At 36.1% G+C, this 25,147-nt stretch overlaps 2 protein-coding genes across 5 annotated transcripts in view; one reads left to right on the forward strand and one right to left on the reverse strand.

The window, feature by feature from the left end:
- The window catches only part of LOC150090856 (uncharacterized), a 187,472-nt gene that overhangs the window by 148,473 nt on the left and 13,852 nt on the right, over positions 1-25,147 (reverse strand). For all 4 annotated transcript variants that reach the window (XM_090373141.1, XM_090373134.1, XM_090373128.1 and 1 more), the window contains exon 2: positions 5,311-5,436. In XM_090373141.1, the coding sequence (XP_090229267.1) occupies positions 5,311-5,436 (126 nt within the window). The remainder of the gene's footprint in view (positions 1-5,310; positions 5,437-25,147) is intronic.
- LOC150090857 (membrane progestin receptor gamma-like) overlaps positions 14,088-25,147 on the forward strand; it is a 269,443-nt gene continuing 258,383 nt past the window's right edge. Inside the window, exon 1 of the mRNA XM_090373177.1 lies at positions 14,088-14,196. The gene's annotated coding sequence lies outside the window, so the exon portion shown is untranslated. The remainder of the gene's footprint in view (positions 14,197-25,147) is intronic.

The raw sequence follows: 25,147 nt of genomic DNA on the forward strand, positions 1-25,147 counted from the left end.
AGATCAATGCTCTAGACAGAAGGCAGGTCCCCATAACCAGTGTAAAATATCTTCGTAAATTAGTCACAATTCATGACACAATTTATCAATCTCCAATCGCCATTTAATATTTCATATTTCGCTACTCACACCCTCATCGAACAATAAATTTAAGGAATTTTCTGCAGACTTCTGTACGTCTATTTCATATCAGATCACTCTTCTTGTAAGACATTTTTCTTGTGTTTACATTACTCAAATTTGGTGATTAGATTTGGGATGGGGCAAACGATTGCAGAGCTTACAACTGAAAGAACGCTTCTAGACAAATCTTCCGATTGAAAGGAGAGCATTCAGACAGAAGAGCTTCCAAAATATATATGAAATATAAAAATATATGATGATACGTAATCTTAGATAACCTACAGAGATTGTAATAAAAGATACAGAAATACTATAATGGCAGGAAAAGGTGCAGATAAATTAGGACAGTAGTAATACCACTCCCTTTTCAACCTGTGTTTCTCTCCTGCCCTCTTTTAGAAGTCTGAATAAATTTTATATTGTCCCTCCTCTTCTGTTTACAAATTAGCGGTGTGCTGCAGTGGGTTTTCCACTCGCCACTCGTTTGGAAAAGTTTAGATCCAGTCGCTGACAGGTGGAATTTGCTACTTCTCTTAGGATTCTTAGTTACTTGGCCTCAAACAAATGTACATTTTTTCCGCACTCGATGGTTGAGAACTGTTCCTTCTCTTCCAAATACCGTCAGTTAAAATATTTTCATAATAAAACAGGATTTTCCGTACTGCGTCTGCTAAAGTCCGTTAAACCGAGGTTTTACTGTATTCCACAATGTTCTTGGCAATCAACTGAGCAGGTGATAAACCAGTCCTTGTTGCAACAAAGAAAACAAGAAACTTTACTTGCATGAGGAGTATTAGAAAAGGGGATTAACATTTCCAACAGAATTTTGCGGTGATAGATGACCGGGTTTGTTCTGCACAAATTTTGCAACTTATGAATTTTTGACTACATCGGATCAAATCAGGTTTTGTACCCATGTTTTTAATTACATGGATAATTATTATTTTTTAAGAGGCAACCCACTGAGTGGCCGCTTTGTTAGGTGTATCTACTCTTCTCGTGAAATGGAGTGCCCATTTAGTAATGGATTACTGAATTGGCATCACGTGTTCGTACTATGCGATGTAAAGCAGGTGGGCAGTTGCAAAGGATGCCAGGACCTGCCGTGAGTATCTCAGAAACTTCAGCTCTACTGGAAATTTCACGTACGACTGTGTCTTGGATGTATCGAGTGTGATCCAATAACCAAATAATATCCGGACGACCGCGATCCTTTAGTCGGAAACAAGAGGCCAATTGAGACTGACAAGACTTGTACAGGTTAGCAGAAAGACTACAGTCAGTAAAATAACAACCCAGTGCAGCAGTAGTAAGGTGGTGACGGTTTAATAGTGTTCGTTGGGACCATTGATACCAGTAGAGTTTAGTTGCTGCAAGTTATCTGAAATATTTTTTTTTCCGACAAGGCTCATCTCTTCATGGCTGTAGTGTATCTATGTGTGAATGGTGAATGGGTTCTTCCAAAAAAAAAAAAAAATACATAGTAGAGTTGCCCCAATAGAGAACAACTTTACCACCAAATCGCGTGTGTTTTCTGCTCTGTTTGCCTGTTTTGCTGGAAGAAAAACCCGAGTTTCTGGGAAGCAAACCTCGTCAGAGACCGACTAACTCGGCCACGTTGTGTAAAAAGCCCATAAAAATTTCTCGCGTCATTGACAGGATTGGAACTCAGACCTTTTTTCACGGAGTGGGGAGAAATGGCGATTATGACCACTGTGCTACTGCGAGGACATAGGTTCTTCTAATAGGATGGTGTCACAAGGCCAGAACTGTATAAAACGGATTCGAGGAAAATGAAATTAATTCAGCAGACTGTGGTAGTCGCTGCAGTCACCAGATCTCAATTCAACTGTGCTCATGCGGTACGAGGCGGAGCGAGTTCTTCGGAGTAGCAATTCGCAAATATTGAATTTGAGCCTGCTGTAGACTAATAGGCACGATACATAACGGTCTGCCACTCATTTGATGTTCTGTTCCTTCGATGACTGGAGAAATTTCTAAAATTCTTTTCAGTCGAGACTATACTTAGCCATTTCAGGGGGAGGGAATAAAGTTTTTCCCGTGAGTTATTCCTGATTTCCAGCCCGCACAACATAAATCTGCCCATTAAAATGCACTTCTGTGTTAATGCCCCGAAACATACTCTTGAGGGCCGTTAATACTAATATAATAATAATAACTAACCAATTCACAACTGTGTTAAGCAGTTGAATGAAAATTAACAAGCATCCCTGTGTCACGCGTTTGTCATCTCGCTGAATCCATGATACTCACTGTTATGTAGGTGTACCTAATAAAATGCTCACTCCGAGTTTAAGATGTGTTCAAATAAAACTTTTGGAATAAACAGTTGAGATATACAGGGAACATTGGCTGAAACCGTGCAATAAATAAGAATACCCTCTTGCACTGGTGTAAGTACAAGAATCGTGCTACAACAGCCTGCTTGCAACCCTGACCTCCCTCTGCTACTACCACATCATCTACTCTGCAAAGAAGGCTCAGTGGTCGCTACTTTTAGTAGGACGAAGAGGTGAAGGAGACCTTCATACACTGGTGTCACCAACAGTTAGCGGAGTCCTAAGCAGAGGATCTCTCTCTCTCTCTCTCTCTCTCTCTCTCTCTCTCTCTCTCTCTCTCTCTCTCGCTCCTGGACACGACGGCTCAACACGTGGGTGTTTATTTTTAATCAAGTGCGCTTCTAAACTATTTATTCTTAAAGGCTGTTTCATTTGAATGATCCTTAAACGACATTGTCTCACAGAAGAAAATGCGGATTAAGTTATAAAGAAATGCTAATGATTAATCATGGATTAGTGATTTGATTTGTTGTACGGACAACTGGATTTTGATTTTCTACTTTGAGATATCTTAAATTTGATAACATTAAATTATAGGCTTAGATATGTTAATCCTCACATGTTAATGACTCTTTCTGAAGAACACAGTTTCAATTGTCTGAAGTAGCAAAGGAACAGGATGATCCTTTCTGAACAACATTCAGTACAAAAATATACTCGTACAATAAACTCTGTAAAATCCATTTTACAAAAAAAATAAATAAATAATTTTACAGTCCGGGAATATTAAGAACGCAATCCGGCATTGGCATCCGCATTTGCCTTTATGAATCCTTCTGGACCATCTTGTCCTTTTATCAGTTTTGCGCGCAGCAGGTTTTTAACTGCGTAGATAATGCAATGATCGTAATTTTCACAGCAGAATAAGCTTGCCTTTGAAACGAGTTGCCCCGGTTTTACACTGCTTTCAAATAGACAGCCTCTACAAAAGTTTAATGGGCCATTTGTTTAAAATATGAGACTTCTATGACAGTCTGTTTCAATACTAATGGTCCCTCATCAGATAAGAGGTGGTCTCTAGTAACAACATACAGACGAAACAGTTGTAAAAAAGTTGTCGATGTGGGCTGCCATACTGAATACGATATCAGTTTTAAAAGTTATAACAAAAGCTGTCTATTGAAAGTAGTGCAATACCAGGGCAACTCGCTACGATGGCAAATTTGTTCTGCTGTGAGAATTAAGACCATTGCATTATCCATGCAATTTAAATCTCATTGAAAAAAACAGACAAAAGGATGAGATAGTCATTGTAAATCTTTACAGATATAAAGTTGTTTATGCTCAATATTTATTGACATGTGGTCTTCTAAACTGCTCGACCACTAAATATATATCACCTAAAAAAAAACGGTAAATTTTTAAAATCTTGTACCTCTCAATTCCCAAGGATGCCCAATTTTAAAGAATTTATTGTAATTCGGTGTAGTCATTACCTGCGGAGCTATAAAATGACTTCCGAAATAGGTTCTCCCATAAAATAAAGTAAGCTAGCACTCTAGTTAGGCACAATACCTAGTGGATGAGTTAAAGACAAAATAAAATCCTTCACCTCTTAAAGCAGCGGACCAAAGGGAAACGAGAAAGAAATTGCGAAGGCCGTTGTTGAATCTTCTTGGATGTGAATACGCAATGATTAATGTGTCAATGGAATATCTTCCTCTCAGACACCAAAGAGAAATCAAGAAAATCAGACCGAAATCTGAGACTAAGATGTTCCTTAACATCTCCTTATTATTCAGTCTCTTCATCGTTCCACAAAAGATCTTTCGCTTGCTAACCGAACATATCTGATTCACAAGCACGTGATATTTAGCATCCTGTCGTCTAAGAAGAAACAAATACTGCCATAAGAAGTTATTCTTTGAGAAGAGGAAGCGCCTTGGAAATGACGAACACGACTGCCTCTAGCGTTTACTGCGCTGCAGAATTGTTACACACAGCTGCACTCATCACAAAGGGACGACCTTAAGTATAGCATCTCGTCTCCTAGTTTCAACATGGCCGGTCATCCCAAGCAAGGTCACGCTCATTTTTAGCATCTCCGTGCATTCCTTTTTCCAAAACGGAATAATAATGCAGATTACAGCGTAGTTCCAAGCCGACGACCGACAATAAGCTGCAATAAGCACTCTGAAGTGGTACCTTCAAGAACCACCGTGGTCTCCTCTTAACCTACATAACACTTACGAACGTAAAAGGTTACTGCGGATGAACAAAATTAAAGAATATTTGTCGTGTAGTTTGAATACATAGAGTTAGGGGAAAATTCCACGTGAAAATTTGAAGTAGGAGTTAGCGTGGGGGTTCAAAGTTGGCGCTCCTGATGTCAATTGGTATTTCCAATTGCCCAAGCAACAACTTTTGGATATTTGGTTGGGGATTGAAAGGAAAGATTCTAAAAAGCGAAACGGGAGTTTATCGTGATCCATTTATATTTCGAACCACGTGGAATCACCTGAATGCAGATCTGTACGTAGCTGGATAATTATCCTTAAAGAAGGGTTGAAGTAAATTTTCCTGTGACTGCTCTCAAGAGCGGCATTCCTCCTTCGCTATTCCGTTCACCCTAAACCCTTACACGGTGTCCTAGCTAGCTACCGGAGAAGGTGACGTACCGTTATATCACATGCGGCCAATAACCTGCAATGAGTTCTTCCAAAGCAGCGGCCCATTGCCTCTAGTAATCGTTGAACCTGTTTAGGTGAGGCTTTTCCAAGCAGCGAACACTAAAAGATGGGTAACTTGCGTGGAGTGGCTCGTCGAAATGTCAGTCCGTTCGAATATTTTCTATTTCTTACAAATCTTTGCGAATGGCGATACTTACCTTCGTCTGAGTTATCCGGACAGTCATTTGCACCATCCCGAACCCGACTAAGGGGAATACAAATAGATTTGTTGCTCCGGCATACGAAGTGTAGTGTGCTGTTGCAGAAATTTTCTGTGCTTGCCCCTGTAAATATAAAATAGAGTTTTATAAGGAATGAAATTTGCAAACACATTTATAATTTTTAAAGTATTTTCACAGATTTACGTATATCAAACGCTGACAGTCGAAAGCAGACGTAAATACGTTTAATGCGGGTGGGTTTTAAAAGCTTTTCATAACCCTGTAAGGATAAACAGCAGATTATTAATTACGCTTTAATAATAATGTGAAAATTGTGTATTTTTATGCAGTCTTCAACAACAAAAAGAAAAGAAAAAGAAAAGCAGTGTTTCGTGGGGAGGGGGATTGGTTTGAATTTATCAAAACCATCTGGGAAAACAACACAAAGATGAACTTCCAAAGATCATTCCTTGTTTTTGTTTTACTGTAGTTCTCATTTCATATCTCTCCCTACCAGTCTAATACGATTTCTTAGCTTTTAATTCTGTCTTATCGTTCATTTTCCTTCTAGCCCCTCGAGAGAGAGAGAGAGATGTCCAAAGGGTAGCACAGACTGCGGTAGCGCTTTGATCTCTGAAAATCTTGTTCATTGTTGCTTTATCTTTCCGTTAAAATGTACCGGTGAAGTAAAAGCTGGTACACTCTACCGACAGATAACCCTTTGGCTGTACCGATAGAAAACACTTGTGGATCAAAATCAGTTTAGAAACTACCCGCAAACAATCGAAAGTACTTTAACAGAATGCCACCGCTTCCGTTCGCTTATCGCTGTGCCGTCGGTGAATGAACTATAACCATTCTGGGTAGCGGGTAAACGTTCCTCGGGTCAAAGAAGAACTCGTCACTCATTTCATTGTTGACTACACGTGGTCATCGCTGCCGTGCACCAGATTGCGTGACCACTTTGCCCCCTAATCCATTGTTATCAGTGATGCTTCGAATTTCTGAGAGTCGTTGATTCTAACTCCCGCTGTGGCTTACCCCAATATGGAACAATGGAAGTAGTCTATTCGTTTTACCTGCTTGGCTAACCACTGAACATCTGGATGGATGTGGTTAGCGTAATAACGTAGATGGAGTTTATTATGTCGTATATTATAGTGATTAGTATGACACAAAAAAAACTATCATCCTTCCGAATCACGTGATTATGTTACACACTGTCTTTGGATTTAAAACAACCGCATTTTACTGCTTTGAATGTCACATTAATTCGAAGTACCGGAAATTTTATCCAAAGCATCTTTTCTTGAACGTTACCTGTCCATTTTGTTGTATTATAAATTCAATATGTTCTGATTTCGCTTTCCCCCCCTTTTTTTTTACTAGGGAACACTAAAAAAATCAAAAAAATTGAATAACTAAGATGTGAAACAACTCTATGAATTGTCATTTTGTTCGCTTATGAAACTTTACGAAGTGCATAAAATTTATTTTCTAAATAGATAAGATCAGAATATTTTAATGATTTCAGCTTTGGTGTTTAAACAGCAGCGTAAAGTAATTCCCATAATTGTAGGACGTCTTTGTTGGGGCATTACACTGCCCAGTATAACACATAAATAGGAACTTTCGTATGTCAAGTCATATACTACAAAATTAAAACCTCATCAATTAAACCCTCATCTGTATTTTCCCTGGTGATCTGTACTTTTATAACGTAATGTACTTAGTTTAAAATAATAAATAGTTGTCTTTGGGATGCTACAAAGCTGAGTTATACGCTGGTGTGATTTAATATAACTGGTTATAGATAACAATAAAAGGTATATAAATTAAATTATTTTAAAAAATTATAATTTCTATCAAAGAAAATTCATCTTTACAGTCTATTTTTATAAATTCAAAGATATTTTGTATGTTTATGTAAAATATTTAAGAAACAATTTAAAATAAATGTTTAATATGTCATATACCGTGCTGCGCTCTACAGGAATTTAAATAAATAGTTTTAGCATTTTAAAAAAAAAATGTCCATGCTAACTTTATAAAGTTTTTAAATACTGTATATTATTTTGTATTTAGTGACAGAATTGGAATTTTTCCGAGACCCACAACCATTTCGTTACCATAACACCCAACTAAAGAATGAAACATGTTGCTACAAGGCTTTGATTGACAAAATCCCACCTTTAAATCGGACGAAGAAATGATGTGTTCGACACTGGTCATTGTACGCTTCTCCTGTATATTAAATCCTGGCATATCTGGCAGTATACCTCACTAATTTCTATTGATATTTGACGAGACTAGGAAGTTCTGCTAATGTATTCTCCCTCGAGACTTTCTTCGCCACCGCAGAATTTTAATTATTCGGAACTCATTTCAACGTTATGCTAGGGCAGTCATTCGATTAATCGTTTCCTACAAATCCCTCTTTATAAACATAGTGATGATAGTATAGCTTAAGCAAATTTCACTTTTACTTCGGGCATCATTCAAATAAGAACAAAACAGCGCAAATTCCACCTTTTGGAAGCCTCCTGTGCTTATTCACTGAGGCAGCTTTATGTTCGATCATGTGTTGAGCGCCAGTGAACTCATTAACGTGCTGTAACTCGGTGTGAAACAATACAGCGAGCATAATCTTAAATTAACTATTTTTCCTCTTTTCTGACGTTTCGACTGAACAAACAAAATCTTCATCAGACAGACAATCTCACAGACAATTTGATTTTTAACGTCGTCAGAGCTGTTCCTTTACAGTATTTGCGGACATACTTATTTGCTCTCTCTCTCTCTTAATCCATTTCCTTTCGCTATAAAGAGAATCCCACAGACAAGAGTGTCCAATGTCATCAAAGTAATGTAATTTTAGTCCGTTGTCACACGCGTCACGGATGAACGAATGATGTCCGTAAATAGCTACCAAACTAACAGGGAAAGGATCAAAGTTCGCTAACCACCTTTCAAGACAGGTAACTTTTTCTTTTAATGACGTCTGTCACCCGATGAGAAAGTTCTTATCACAGATGGAACAGAATTAAACTTCCGCTTGTGTTTGTGTGGGGGATGCACGTGGGAAATAAGGAAAGAGAAAGGTAGCGGCGAGAATTATACGCTTGTGAAGAAGACGGTGAAGAGTTTCTTTTTTTAACATCGGGACGCTGTTCTTTAGAAAGGTGATTACAACCTTAACTTCCTCAAGTGACTTTTAGGAAGAGGGTGGGGCAAGTTTCGTCCTCTGTTTCAGTAGGTTTTCTGCTGGTTTTCTTTCTGTCCTTCCTACAAGAGAAACTTGTCCGTTCTACCGGACCACACCCTATCTGTTATCGCTGGAAACTAAAACTAAAAGACGCATCAATTAATCTACGAATAAATTTGTATTAATGATAACTTAACAATAATTGCTTTTATCATTTCTGTTTACATCAAAATGGAAGTAGAAAATAGCACAGTGGCACCGCCTATAAAATTATTTACAAAACATCTCATTTGAATAGTTTAATTAACTTCCTTTTTTTTTTTTTTTTTCTCAGAGGAAACTTAAATCCTACGAATATTATATCTTTAATTTAGCTTAGTAAAAGTCCTTTATAATTTTACAATTTACGGTCACAATTTGCAAAGGTTTAAACAATTTTTCATTGCTAGTAATCACCTTACTTTAGCGAGCACTTTAATGGACCAGCAGTCGATTAAAGGACGGATACCTTTCAGTGGACAATGAACTCGGTGTTCGCAAGCTCAGGGTAGGATTTAATATTTTGACGCCCACAGTCACTGAAAAGCGTTCAGTGTTTCTCAGCAAAGCATATAATAAATTAAGAAACCATTTATCACCAGAAAATAGACCAATGGGCCCAGTCCCAGGATGGCAAAATTGGTGTAAATTTTAATCCCAACATATCCTGAACTTTGTTACCATGGACAAGCTTTATGGAAATCTCGGTACTCGTTTGGAACTGTAGCTGCATGTGTGTAATTCCCACTCGAATATCCCCTGAAGGTTTATCTTTAAGATGTATAAATCTATCCCTTCTACATTCTATACGTGACTGTTTTTCATCTGAGATTTCCGAAATTTAGATAGAATTTATGTTCCTGTTTTACAGTGCAGTGTCATTCTATTATCCTTATCTTTCCCTTCGAAACATATTCTCTTTCACATGTACAGCTAACAAAACTGATCACCTTCATTACAATAGACGTCAGCATTTGTATGCATCCCAGGTTTTGCAAAAGAGCCGTTATAAGTTTATGGTTTCTATACAAGTGAGCATATAAATGTCATTAAATGTTTTGTGCAGGTTTTAAATCGCATTACATAGATTTTGTGTTTTTATTTTCTCTATTATTTTCAAAAATTTTAATTTTTCGATATCAATACCACATAAAAAATTTGTTGAGGTCCTCAGCGAAACTATTTATCCAAAAGAATAAAATGTTTTATGGCTGAAAACATCACTCTATGCGCATGTTCATAGACATTAAGGAAGTATACGGTTTTACTGGATATGATTGTACATATTGTTTTATAGAGATAACAAAACTATAATTTCATATTGATGTTTTCGAAAACTTGGACAGACTTTCGTATAATTGCTTATTGGTATTATTTTGATGTACAACCTACATAAGTGATAATGCAGATCTATGGACATGGGTGTGCAATCATCACTTGCTAGCAGCAATAATTAGACGACAGTTGGCGATGGTTGTTCATGCGCCGAACTGGAACACGTTGTCGCTATTGGTACTGTAGTTCTGTTAAGTTGACGTGTGCGGAGGAAGAGAAGGTGGGCGAGTGGTTATCAGTCTAGCGGCTTAGTTTGCAGTCGCTAGTTTTTTCTTTTTTTGTGAACTCGTGTCTCAGGTGATATCCAAACCAAAGTTGTTGACAGTTGTCCTCATTCTGTTAATGGAAAAGTTACAGTACTCGGTACTGGAGCTAGTAATAGAGAATATGAAAGGTGGAGCAGTTAAATTTCACTGCCCCAAGGATGTCAGGACTTTATTTATTGTACCAGGCATTCCTTGCCAAATTCTTGCATCCCCATATTGTAATTACAATACCGTACACACAATATTTATTACAATTTACGCTATACAAAAAATGTGCTACAGCCATTCAAAAGTATGGAACAATGTCCGAAGCCCATCCGGCTCATTCCCACAAAGATAAGAACTGCAGTCCACCCACACATTTTGGCAGTCCAGAACTCAACAGAACAAGGAGCTGTCCATTCATTTCACATGAGTTTCTGCTTTCTCTGTAACGTCCACGTGGGTACCACAGTTGGCAGAATCGCCGTCCTCCGCACACCGGGTGGAAAAGACCTGAGTTCGAGTCCCGTTGATGACGGGGGAGATTTTTATGGGTCTTTTTTCACAACGTGGTTGAGTTAGTCGGTCTCAAGCGAGGGTAGCATGGTTTGTTCCTCCCGGAAACTAGGGTTTTTCGTCCAGCAAAACAGAAAATCGACCTCAGAACACACGCAATTTACAGACAGTACATGCGGAGCAATATGGCCTTAGTCGCTGATGTCCTAAAAACCCCATTACATTTCTCTCCCTCTGTACAAATGTCCAGATTTATCAGCTTGTACAGAGCATAATCTAACATGGAGTTACAGATTCTTATGTATCGGAAATGGTGCCTATAGAAACGTTTCCACACACAATACCTTCTCAAGATTCAGACCAAAGTCCTTATATGGCAACTGTTTCCATTATATGGTTTTCCTTCACGAATAGTTTTCTTTCTACAGAAAACTATTTAAAAAACGGCAGTCATTTTCCCCTCATTATTACCATTAACATTTTAAAGTGTTCTTTGGAGTTATCGAAGTGTGAGTCGCCATTGTGTGTCCTCCCTCACAGATATTTCTTCTATTATGACGTTCAAGCACTTCTGTGGTTCCGTTGTTGAAAGAATAAGAATAAAGGAAGTCGTAAAAAAACGAAAGTACTTTAGGGAGTCGAAATGGATGAGGCTCGTCGCGTGTCTTTTTAATGGAGAAAATTCGTCACTGACCTAAATAGAAGACCTGACTGAGCAGTTTACTATGCATATATTTGCCAGGTGACAGATGGTAGAACTTAGTGTTTACCAAGCAGTTACGCATGCACCCAGAGTTAACGCGAGCTGTGTTCATAATTTGTAAAGATGAGTTTATTCGACTTTACAGACTCATTACATATCTCTAAAGTTAGCATTTTTTCCCTTTCAGTGATAAACTACACAAAACCAAATACAAAATAGATCCAGTCTTTCTTCTGTGGTTCCATACATCAAAACCTTGAAGCTGGAAACATTGTATTTAAACTCTACTAACCACCCGTTCTTCCCCCCCCCCTTAAATAACATTATACCAAAGAAGTGGTATGCTGTTTGTGAATAATTTTAAATTAATTTGTGCACTTTAGTGAAATAAAATAAATAAAATTAATTATATAAAGCATTTTTGTTTTAAATCTACACTTAAAAACAGTAAAAGCAAACTCATGTAATACGAGTAAAGGACATTATCTGGCATAATGTCCTTTATGTCAGATAACAAACTTAAATACAAAACGAAGGGATGACACTACCCTTTTTCCACATGGAAATAGTTACTTCCATTCAGTTTTATTTAAATCATTCTCATTATTTGTTTTAAATGTTTCACTACGAACTGACAATAAGTACATAATTTTTATGCGCATGTTAGTTTATTCCGAAAGGCATTGGCTCCAAAATAATTGTCTTTCCCCGTCATCCCTCAATAATTCTCTGTCTCATTCAGCATTCTTTTGAAGTATCGCTTTCGCTTTAATAGATTTTCGCCTTTATTATTAATATAAATCATTTTTATATCCAGTATTACCAGTCTGCACGACGTCATGCGGCACTAGGTCTAATTACTATGTTCAGAAATAAAAAATAAAAGTGTTTTATAACTTCTGCAAAATGATATTTTGGAAAGGCAGGCCCATTAGAGGTACACGATGCATGGAAGATCGTTTCGTTTTAAATTCTAGCCCTTTTTTTCAACGGATTTTCTCATTTATTTTCTTTGATGAGGTAATTCCAAAAACATTTCTTTTGTCATCTTTACCATCACAAGTTCCTCAAGATTTGGCTAATCATTTTCCTCATCAGTTCATCTATTTCCGGATGTGGTCAAACTATATCATGAATACCACACGAGAAGAAAACTCAGTGGAGACATAAAGGAAACTGAAATATTTCCATAAATCAATTATACATGCATCAAATGTGTATTTTATAAGAAACCACACATTTTCCCGTCTTTTGAAATGTAAGGAAATTGTGAAATATCAGAACACCATCTACGAAAATAATTTGCTTATGTTTGTTTGCTTGGGGGCTTCAAATTATAGCAAATATTTATCTTTAATAACACTACCTGAAAGAACGTGACTCTACCTCTTCGTTTTTGTGATGAAATTGAAGACGTCTTTCAAGCTATGTGGTCCTCTCCCCTCCAGACTTACACGGTATTGTGATGTCGTTATTAATTCAGCTTGGTTTGCTAGGTTCCAATAAAAGAATAAAATGAGATTTTGAAGCATTTCCATGGTCAACTGTTCAATGTCTGTGATGTGGTTATTTTTCCTATTGATTGTTGAATAAATTATAGCAGGCGGAACAAAGTTTTCTTGGTTTTCCAGAAAGTCTTCTTGGTGTCCTGGGATCTGAATAAGTTCTATTTCAATTTTAAGCGTTTCGGATTCAATTCCAGATTCTTAGTGTCAACGAGAGTTGTTGGTAAAAGAAAGAAGAAATCAGGTTATGAAAATTATATATGTATTATTATTATTATTTGTGTGTGTGTGTGTTTTATACATGGAAATCTAACACTGATATTTTACAGTGTGATCACAGCATTAATATAAATGTAGATTATTAACTCATCTCGTTATAATGGGTTGATTCGTTAATTTTAGTATCCAGCGGACTTTCAGCACAGAAAAGAACGAACGCCTAATACGGAAGGACTTCGAGATATCCACAAGAATAATGTTCCTCTTCTTCCTCTAAAATATCTTCGTCAGTAAATGAAAATGATCTTCATGCAGTCTTGCGAAGCGTGAAGTTACTGTTGAGTCCGAAAACGTGACTCGTAGACCAACTGCAGAATCAAGTACTGCAGAGAACAGGCTGGGGAGGAAGTACTGTAACCACAAGAGTTGTACTAGATATAGTTTAAAGAAAATGAACAACAGAAAGGGGAATGTACGTAAGCATAAAGCATATAATGCTTGTGAAAGAAAGAGACCAACATAACACGCAAGTTATAATTAAGATATCATATCAAGAAATGTTAAATTGTAAGAGCAATTCTATTGATATAATTCTCATAACATGGATATTCTACTCAGCATCCCTCCCACAGAAACGGGCCAATGTACTAAACTACCGTATTACAATTAATTTATTATATTTAATAAATAAGTAATATTAAATAATGTTATGATAAACAGTGTTGTATTTTTTTTTTTTTTTTTTTTTTTGATTTGGTAGTTGTTGGCGCATCGGCTTCTGTGGCCATATTGCACCTCCCAAGGTTTTTTTTTGCAGTACTTTGATCCAAGCCCGAGGCGGGAATCGAACCCGCGACCTTTGGGTTGCCGGGCAGGTACTTTACCCACTCGGCTAGCCCGGTCGGCAGTGTTGTATTGTACAAAGAAGCCCTACTTTTGCTGCGCTGGCTTAATAAAAATAAAAACTCCTCCTTCCCTAGGTATTGGTACCGATTCATTTGGCCTTTGAACTTCTCCAAGCTGACAGCCTCATCTATCCACGGAGGAAACTTATTTCCATTTGTCCTTTAATAATCAAGTTGTTTCTACATCGACGTTATTATCAGTGTCAAGGTAATTAAATCTGTTATTAAGTAAAAATTTAATTATTAAATAATAAGATCGTTGTAATAAAAAAAAAAAAGGCAAGGGCATAAAATCCATAATTGTTTTGCAAGAAAATGAAACTGAAATGAAAATGAAACGCCACCACCGCAAAGCAAGGGAATTCCCTTGCTTTGCGGTGGTGGCGTTACACCTAACAGGTGTAAACTTTCTAATTTATGGAAAAGGTTTTTTTTTTTTTTAATTCTGCTGGGAGTTGAAATACGCGTTTCTTGTTTTTTAGTTTTTCATTAAAAAATTAGGGTTAATTTCATTAATTTAAAATAAAAAGGCGCATTTCTACACATTTTCAAAAAAAACCCAAAAAAATGTACTTCTGAAAAAAATAAAAAAAAAAACAAAAAAAAAAAACAAAACAGACATTATTTAAAAATGAAACTCTTAGTTTCTTCAATTTTTCAATTTTGAAAGCCGCTAAACGCGCTAAACTTTAAACGTGCGCATATATTTCATTATATCATTATATTATGTGCGTACTAATTATGTGTATAAATTATTTAAAAACATTTAAAAATATATAACATTTTATAAACTATTATTTACTTCCATTTTCCAATTATTTAAATTTTTTAAATTTAGGTTTTGAATTAAAATTTTAACGTCTCAAAATCCTATCCGAGTGAATATCGCCTTCGGTGTTTCGTCTTAATTATTCAAAATAATAACCAAAATTTTATTTAAATTTGAATCTTTCAAAAACACCTCTTATAAGACTATTGATGTCTATAGAACAAACATCTGGGACTATTCTTTCTGCTCACTGCAGAAAAAACTTTTTTCCCGCACGACGAGTTGCACTTGTATTGCACTATTTCAGACGAATGGACTCGCTAAAAACTTAATTTCCTCTTTATTAATTTCTGGAAAACAGTCAAATTAGAATCTGCTTTAATTTGTAACGCAGTCTCTATTTTATGATTATTATTTGGATTACTAGATTACCTTTTAGGCAATAATGCTCTAAGTATACTCTCAGACTGTGATTGAAGACATCATTCAAAAGTAATACATAAATAACAATAATAAAAGGGGAGAAGAAAACACAGTATCTAACTCGCATTAGAAAAAATCTAGCCGACTGAAGCAAACAAGATAAAATACCCAACATGTTTTGAAACAGAAAGTTATGTTATAAAAAAAACTTTTAAGCAAAAAGCGCCTCGAGAGTAAATCACGTGTTGCGAAATCATTATTACGTATAAATATCATTATACCACTTCAAGACATTCTAAAGCTAGATAGTAAATAAAACAAATAGCCAGCAAACAAAGGCGAGAAATATTTCATAGCATAACTAGTGAGACGCTGTTACCAGTGAAACAGTAACAAATTTGGTGGCGATGTACCTGTTGGGTGCCAAAAAAAAAAAAAAAAAAAAAAAAAATCTTTAATTCTGGGAAAACAATTAAAAAAAATATCAAAAGACATACCCAGTAAATATTTTTCTACATTTAGGAAGGTACAGAAAATTAGATTTTTATCGCCAAAGAACAATTAACGCGGCTGGTTATTTTTGAGATGGACCTCGCAGGTGTAGTAGATGGACCTCACAGGCTGCAGGATTAAATTCATATTTAATTAAAAGAAAATGTAATAATGGATCTCAGTGTCTACTTTACCTACTAATAAAAGACAGGTCGCACCCAGTTTGTCTTAAAGTATCAGACCTAGTAAACCTAGGCTCGACAACACCGATGACCCAACAGCGTCACTCAGTGTCCACTCTCAATAGCTTACCAGACTCAAGACGCGCCCACCTTTTTTACAGTGATAGAAAGATACGTTACAACCTAATTGCTGAAAGTAAATAAGTAGTTATTCGCAATTTTCAGTTATTACAGTTAGTGTTTTTTGCGTGCCACTTTTTGTGATCCGTGTAGCTGGAAATACTCAGCTGCGGACATGCGTGAGAATTCTTAACAAGATTAATGCAGTCACTTTACGTATTCAGACCAGTATTTACTACAAATTTTCTTCTTTCCAGCACTTGTTAGTTAAACAGAAGGGAAATAGCTTGGTACAAAAAGCTAAATGTTTGTTAAATGATCTTGTTTTTCCAAAAATGCTATTAAGTTGTTAGAAACGGTTGTAACGGACATTTAATAAATGAGGGCAGAGCCAGGCTCCGTGTGCTTTGCAACTGGACCATAGAGATATATGAATGCAGACTACTCGCTATTTAGTTCGGGGTTTCCAGTGAACCATGAAAGCCTGTAACTTCCAAGTACCGAGAGAAGTTCACCAAAACATGGTGAAAAGTAATTTTTTAAAAGCTTTCTGAAGTTATTGAACGTTTCGGATTTCTTTTCTGCAATGCTATGACTCATTTTGTTTCACCATTTCTTGTAATTGTTAAAATTCGGAAAATTAACATATATTTCGTAATTCACGTTTAGCTTAAAATTCCCCGATCTTATTTTTATAAAAATCTTAACAGAACAACAGGCAACGATACCACTTCTTAAAGCAAATATCTACGCATTGATATTGTCAACTAGAAAAGCAGCTTGTTAAGTGGACACGTATACAAGCAAATATATGGATATGTTCGCTAGCTCTTTATTAAGCATAGAAATTGTAAAATGCATACTGCTTAAGAGTAATACAGAACATTGGTGTGTAGTACGTTTGTATTCTAGGTATGTGTTTATGATCCTTAACGTAGCTATTTTCGAATTCGGTTGATTATAGCCATAATAAAATGAATCGTGGGTGGGACTTGAAGGAAGTATTATACAAAATAAAAAAAAACGAACTATAATACTGCAGGTAGTCCCGGAAACGATTGGATCAGGATATAAAGTAACCTAAAAGTTTCCTTTTACTTCTCTATTTGCCGATAGCTCTATTGTATGTCTTTTATTGGAAGTGGGTGACTTCGATACATCTCTTTACTATTGTTAAGAGATCTCAAAGGCTAATCGCTATTTCCTGAGTGATTTTAATCCAATTAGCACTGAAATGGCTTCTCGGCTAAACGACCAGCCATCAAGAGTTTATTATGGTACTGAGTATTGCTTTAAGATCATTATATCCACTCCAGTTGCTCTGAATATTATGAAATTTTTCACACTTTCTTTTTTTTTTTCAAACCCAATCCTGATCATTTCCTGTTTGTCCACATATTTTAACATTTTTCATGACTAGCTTTTGAAGGACCTAATTCTTGTTGCGAGACAACTCGTGGCTTATAAACGGTTAACAGGTTTCTCAAGTAACCCCTTTTTCAAGAAATATAATCCACGCGTGTGTGCTCCATACTGTATTTATGCAGAAACTCTGTTATTCGAATGTTTGGCATTTTTATTGATTTTAAGTCAATTGAAACGTTTTAAGCAATCAGCTCTCGCGTGTCTTGTTTTAAAAACTTATTTAATTTCAGTATAAAAGAAAGCAGACTAAAACAACACCGAATATTTCGTCCGGCCGCGTCTGTATAGTACTTTAGCTTCCGAGAGCACGTTTACTGGTATCACGTGAGTTTTTTTATACCTTCTTTGAGGGAACAGTTTCAGCTGATTTCCGGATAATTACATCATTCCAAAACATGGTACAACTGTGTAGGTGATCCCCCTAGTGTTTCAAAATACCAAATGCTCACAGGTGGCGCAGCTGCAAGTTTTTCTCACAGCGCTATCCTGCTGAAACCAAAGAAATTTAATCAGCACCTTAAAGAATAAGAATGTCTGCACGCAACAGAAAAAAGAAAAAAGATCCTTACATAGTTGATTAAGTGATGAATTAAAGATGGGAAAAATCGTGCTTGTTCTACGCAATTTTTTTTTTCTTGGTAGAATAAAACAAAAAGAAAATCATGACTGCTGCTTTATTATAGATGGCTTGGTTGATGTTAAAGAAGATTTCGGATGTAGGCCTTGTTTGCTAACTTTGTTTTGTAGGATTTTGTTTGTTGAAAACCAGCTCGGAAGGATCTAATGTGATGTCGGTGAATAAAACAAGTTTACTTTTGAATTATTGATACACCATCGTTCTCTTATATCTCATTCTATAAATTGAAATTGTTTAGAAACAGTGCCAACTTACTCAAAGAAAGGAGTTACTTAAAATAGACATCATATGTATACCGAGGATGTATATTAGCAATGAATGAATATATACTGGTGGCAAAAGTTACGTTACATAGTCGAATTTGTACACTTATATGCTGGAAATTTAACTGAAATTGGGTATAGGTCAAGTGCTTCATATGAGAACATGGCAGACCATTTTGATAGAGAAATGCGGGGTAGTTTTAAACAGAGCGGTGTGATGGATATTCAGCATGTCTGAATAACGTTGCGTGGTCCTGTCGCACAGATATATCACCTGAATGATGATTTAATACGACTGAGAGCGGTCGTTACGATGGAAGCGGCCCACTCGGAAGCAGAGGTCCTCCTCCATATGATATCCCGATTGTGGAGACAGGAAAAGTATCCCGAAAAGGAAACACTGCATTTCCAGAGAGAGACGTATCCCATATGGTCGACCAAGAATCACAAAGTTGATGATCAATATTTCGCCATAACTGCCAGATGGAATAGGGACTCTCTCCCAAGTTTTCTACTGCTTAACAACGAATTATATTCCGTTGAACTGTATCCTGTAGGCTTCGAGAGAGAGAGAGAGAGAGAGAGAGAGAGAGAGAGAGAGGGGATATGTTTGCATACTGCCCATGATTTGTGTTTCTGTAATCTCATTGCAGAGAAATATTCGGTTTCAACTGGTATTGTGAGCATATCAACTGGATATGCTCACAATACCAGTCGTCCGATCCTAATCCAATTAAGCACCTGTGGAATGAGGTGGAATAAAGATCCGCAACTATCCAATTTGCAACACTTGTGGGAAGATATTGAGTTTACCTGCACCAGCTTTCCTTTGGCACCTTTTTTAAACCCCTTATCGAATCCATGACCTCACGAATCCAGACTGGTCTAAATGGGTGTACTTGCTATTAGATATACCTTCATTAGCTACTCAATATTATACTACGTACCATGTAGCGTAATAGCTTTTTGATTTTTTTTTCCCCATATAAAATTGACCTTCCTCGCGGGTGGCATAATAATTACGATTTCTGCCCTATCCTCACTGTCTAGAAAAGGCCCAAGTTCAAATCTAGTCAACAGGAAGGGTTTTATGTGCCTTCTTCATTCTGTGGATGAGTTAATCTCATGCAAGGGTTTGTACGGTTCCCCTCCCTTCAGAAAAATTGACCAACCCGACAAAAAAAAAAAAAAAACAGTAATAAACTTCATTCAATTTCTACTTTTGCACTCTTTTCTTAGTCTCAAAAACTGCCTAATTGTAGTGGTCCGTACCTTTTTATTATGTTGAGATTACATAATCTTTATTACTTCAAGCACTTCGTCAACGTCTTTCATAAAATAAACATCATATGCAGTTCCTTTCGCATTGTATCTGAGTGTCCACTATCTCCTGTCTTCCAATGTTTCTTATCTGGTGCAGTCTTCAGTAAGTTGTGCACACTAGTACAACAATTTTTCTTCTTATTTTAGCCAGCGAGTTATAAATTACTGGAATAAGTTACCTACGTGGGTGATAGAGGCTGACAGTTGGAGGAAATTTTAAGGTCAGCTACATAGTAACCTACGGGAGGAGGGACATGTATAGGTTGTCTATTTCCTCTTCTTTTATTAATTATTTAATTTTATTATTATTATTTTACTCTTTTTTTTTGGCTGGTGCAGCATAAGCTTTAGGCTGCCTTGCACCATATGGCCATTACTAATACTAACAATAAATTTTAAACATCCATTCGTAATATTTAAGTGCATCCTTTTCTTAATAAATTTCATGTATTCAATTGTACATCAATATAAGGTATCACTTTGCGGCTTATGGGATTAGAACACATCTTCAAACATTTCAGCATGTAACAAAATTTCAAAAAAGTTGTATTATCTCCGTTAATTCGTGTATGCTAATTTCGAATATGACCTTAGTTTTTGCATGATATCAATCGTTTGCGAAGAAATGAAAGAAAAGTAAATATGCAGTGATGCTACATTGCATTTATTACCAATGTTTAACTTCTGCCCAGTATTAATACTTTGCTACAAGTAAACAATAAGCTAAAATAATCACAAATAAAAAGTAGAAACACTCCTAAATATGCCAACTTATTCTTGTTGGCACCTTGAGGATCCAGTGCTTTAACAAATTGTTTCACCAGTCCCAGCTTGATATGAATAGTGGAAGGAAGACTTTGTTTCCAGGAACCAATGTATTGTTTACTGTATTGTGTGCACCAGGCTGCAACTCAAATTTGGCTGACTGTTATCTCCTCCTGTATTACTGAACTACTGCCTTGATGTCCCACAGACGGAGAAAGCAAGGGAATTTAGTGAAACCACCTTGCAAACCCAGAAGAAACCCCAGCATCATGAATTCCTCACTGAAATCTCCCATTTATGCCGATCATACTTAATATTGTGGAACACATGTTTCATATTTCTGTAGTCTTCTTTGATGTGAACAGCGTGCGCAACAGGAATCGATCGGTGTATTTGTGAAGCAACGCATACTTCTCTTCTAGTTTGTGACCAATAACAATTTCTTCATAAAGTCCAATAAATCAAAACGGTAACGGCAGGGACACATAAGCTAAACAAGCTACAGCTTGGGGCTTCACATTACAAGGGGTCTTGCTCCATCTTAAAAAATCATTTTTTTTTTAATATTATCACAGGTGAACTGTAAGAGAGAGAGAGAGAGAGATCTCATACATGATATAGCTTAGGGCTACAACAAGATTAAATCCGGCCCTAGGTAAGGGTAACAGAGGGATTCTTGCAGCAGCAGCAGCAGTGTGAAGACGTGCATAGGTGACATGTATTTTTCTGTATGTGGAAGTTGTAGTGGTTTTCACTCCTTTAAACAAGTTATCAGGAGCTCTGCACTGGATTTCGTTAGATCCAAGTCCCACACTAAAGAATCCAATTCTTTCTGATTATGTCTACAATTTGGGATATACATCATACCTATACAAAAGTAAACGCCATCATGATGGTTTGTGGAATCTCCTCCATGAAGGATAGCTAACTAAGAAACCATCCCTCTGTTTTCACTTGCAACTGTCACAGCATAAATAAGGTACCAACAACTTTTTTTGATCTCATAGGCATTCTAAAATTCTTCATGAGTACTATAAAACTTGATGGCTCCAACAATATTATGCTTCTCTTGCTACGGACATATTTAATATCCACAATCCACAAACAGCAGAAGTCTGGAGATAACTTACACCTTCCTATGGTAGCCATTACAAACTGCAAAAATAAAAAATATATACACATACGAATACTACAGGCTCTTAATATCACAATATTAATAAAAACTTAAGATGTAATACATATAAATATCGCAAAAGCATAATGCTACCGAAATATTGACATTAGAAAAACATCGACAACGCCTCGTTGGGTTCAGCGTACAAAATACATGTACGAACCAGTTAAATATTAACGTAACATTTTTTGTTACATAGTGTTTACAATCGCCTCTTTTTTCTTTGTTTTACTGAACTGCTTCTACCCCATTTTTCTACCTTCTCACCAAATGCTTTATATAAGTACTCCTCTATTCTTCTACCATTCCCATTTTTCTTGCTCTTTATGACGCCTTCTAATTTATCCTCTCCAAATTCCCTCTGATTTATCCACATCTATTGTGAATTTGCAATTTTAATTTTTCACGTCTAGCCAGAATCGATTGTCCTTTGTATCTTTTACCTGTTCTTTATCCAATATTATGTTTCTGTTTTAAAAGGTTTAATTCGTTGCTAAGCACATTTTTTCCCCAATCATTGCTATAACTGAGAATTACCTCCTCCTGTATTTTATCCTCCACTTCCTCAGTCATTCTCGCTGTACATCTATCTATATCTCGTGATAACTTTGTTTTCCTTTATTTTTCTCCTAAATTTGTTTCCTATCTCCAATTCCCACATCTCCATTCTTTGCTTTCATATTCTGTCTGTATTGGTCTTCTCTTTTTTTTTTTATTTCACTGAAATTAATGTCTCAGTAAGGAACCCTGAATCGAATTGTTTAACTATTACATCTCCAGCCCCGAACTTTCAATTTGTTGCTTTTTACGAGATAATCAGTTTTTCTTTCGCCATTTTCACCTTCGTAGGTTATCAGTGATTTCTCTTTGAATATTGTCTTTTTACACAATTTTATTTCCTCTGAAACTGTAATTTTCTTTCCAGAATTAAGTGTATTTGACTGAGAGAAATACTGTATGATAACTTTTTGTATTCTACTTATACCATTTATAGAAGAATACGTTGAGAAATTTCATTTCATTTCATGGCAGATTTTCTTGGGTATTAATTTTATTTTCATAGTCAGTATGCCCCCTATATGTAGGGGGCATACTGACTGTCTTAACTCACGTTCCAGACATCAATTTCTAGAAGTTATTTAGAATTGCTTGTTTGTTTTGGTAAAATTGAGTCGAATACTTTAATAAGCGAATAGAACTCCACTGAGAAATAAAACGATACTAGGAACATACCAAGCAATCTTCGTTTTTAACAGTGTAGGTCATGTGAAGTAATAACTGTATTTTTGTGTGTAACGGTTACCTTGAATTAGGTTTAGCTTAATGTACAATTTATTTATACCGATTTGAAAAAAAATATTGAAAGATTTTTTCATTAAACAAAGTGTGGTGTAAAAAGTACTCAAGAGATGGCAGCAGTAGAATTATTTAAATTCATATCAATATTTCTGAATTTTTCAAAAATTTGCTAAGTTTGCTAAGCCTGTACTTTATACAAGTGTGCGTTTATGGACACGCAACTTGTACAAACGTAATTCCTTAATTAATCCAGTCAAATGGTATCCTATGACCAAAGAAGTCACGTGTTAAACCTTTTATTAATTTTTATGTTAATATTATACAGAGTTGTTCATTTATTACAACCCATTGGTTAATGATATGTATCGGGATTACTATGGGAACAGGGCATACGATATCACTGCATTATGGAGGGGTGATATTTTTTTTGACAAGTGGCAGAAGGCAGTTTCACTGTGACAGCAGTGATATTCGAGACATCATTTATTAGTGCGGGAATTTTGTATTAATTTTTTATAACATTTTGTTGTATTACAACTGGGCTGCATTTTAATTGGATAATGTATCGGGATTAAATAAACAGTTGTATTAACTACGTATGTCAGTAATATTTTATAATTTATATTAGTTAGTTGTGTTAAGTTTATTTAATATTAGTTATGTTAAGTTTATTTCTTTATTTAACAAAATAACTTTGCTGTTTAACATAATACTTCACACAGTCTTTTATTGTGTATCGTGCCGTACAAGTGCGTGTTTACGGACTTGAACTGTAGGATGAGAAAGCTGGAATAACTCAAGTATAAAACCCCAAATCCGTATTGCGTTTTTACAGCTATCCCTTAGTACGTGGCTAGAGGCAGATGTTATTAGAGTAGAAAATAAAATGGAGAGAACTACATAGCATCTGTTTACTACGTTAATCAATGAATTCGATTCCGTTCTTGAGTATTCACAAATCTTTTCCAGATTTATGAAATGCGAGGAAGGAGGTGGTGGGAGGGCTATTTGGAAATATCTTGTTCATTTGCTTGAGTCTGTAAAGACTAGTATTGAACTGTTGCTAGTTCAATGCTACCAACTGTTCCTTGATTTTTCTCTGTCGGGATCTACTGTTTTCCGTTGGCTGTAATAAGACCCAATCCATCTGCTATTAGTAAACAGCTCCAAACTTCTTCACGGAAGGTTTATATAGCGTTACAGATCGAACTTTCCTCTTAAGGGTGGGATGTCACCTTAGGTCAAAAGTAGGCTACATATAGTATTTATGACTACTGCACTTTCTTTCCGCCCAGAATATTTACTTAGGCATACAAAAAGCGTAGGTCCATTGAACACATTCGCAGACCACTTTTCTCTGCTGCTCACCTTAACGAACCCTAATTAACACAAATGACATTCAGATTATTCGTTTTTCACACTCAACCGTATCAAGAGTTCAACCTGTTCCATGTCAAACAGGTGTCATCCAATGTCTTGGAGCACAAGTGAGAGGGGTCGGATCGTTTATTGAGGTGTATACCTTTGTTTAAACTAGTTCACAACGTGCCAGTCAAGTGAGACATTTCTGACACAGTAAATGAACAGGCGTATCTAACATATGGCCTCTGAAGCTCAGCCTCCAGGACTGGTTGCAATATTCAAAGTTGCGAGAGAAAAAGTGCAGATAAAACCTTCAGTGTTGTCATTCTTTTGTCAAGTTTTTTTCCCCTTTTTAATAGATTGATGGTGTGTTAGAAGTTCGGGTTGATTGTTTCAAGTCTTTTAATCTGCAACCGCCTTTTTTCTACCTCTGGCATTAACTGGCTATAGTAACAGTGCACCTATTCCACACATTTATTTTACGCCTCTGTCAAAATTCTTCCATTTTGAAAGGGTAATCAGTAAATATGCTTTCAATTATTAATATTTTTTGTTAGATTTTCTATTTCTTCACTTAAAGTATTTATTTCGATATAATTATTAGCCAAATAAATCAGCTTGATTGAAGAGCAATTGTTTCAGTAAAAGATCGGTTTGGGAATTGACTAGAAGTGTCGTCCTGCCTTCATCATAAAATCCTAGTTAATAAGCTATAAAAAGAAAACTCAGAAAACAAAAGATTGAAAACAAAACTGTATAAAAACAGCGCAAGACTTTTTTTTTTCCAAAGAAAATGGTAAAACTGTTTGGTGAGATTGTAATCCTTCAAAATACTCACTTCAGAATTTATAAGCAGATTTCTTTTCTACTCGCTATGTATAAATATGCATAACAGGTTTGCAATAAAACCATATTTTTCTACTTT

This window comes from Mastigoproctus giganteus, chromosome 1 (assembly GCF_048544385.1).
Source record: "Mastigoproctus giganteus isolate SK-2022 chromosome 1, ASM4854438v1, whole genome shotgun sequence".
NCBI classification, from domain to species: Eukaryota; Metazoa; Arthropoda; class Arachnida; order Uropygi; family Thelyphonidae; genus Mastigoproctus; species Mastigoproctus giganteus.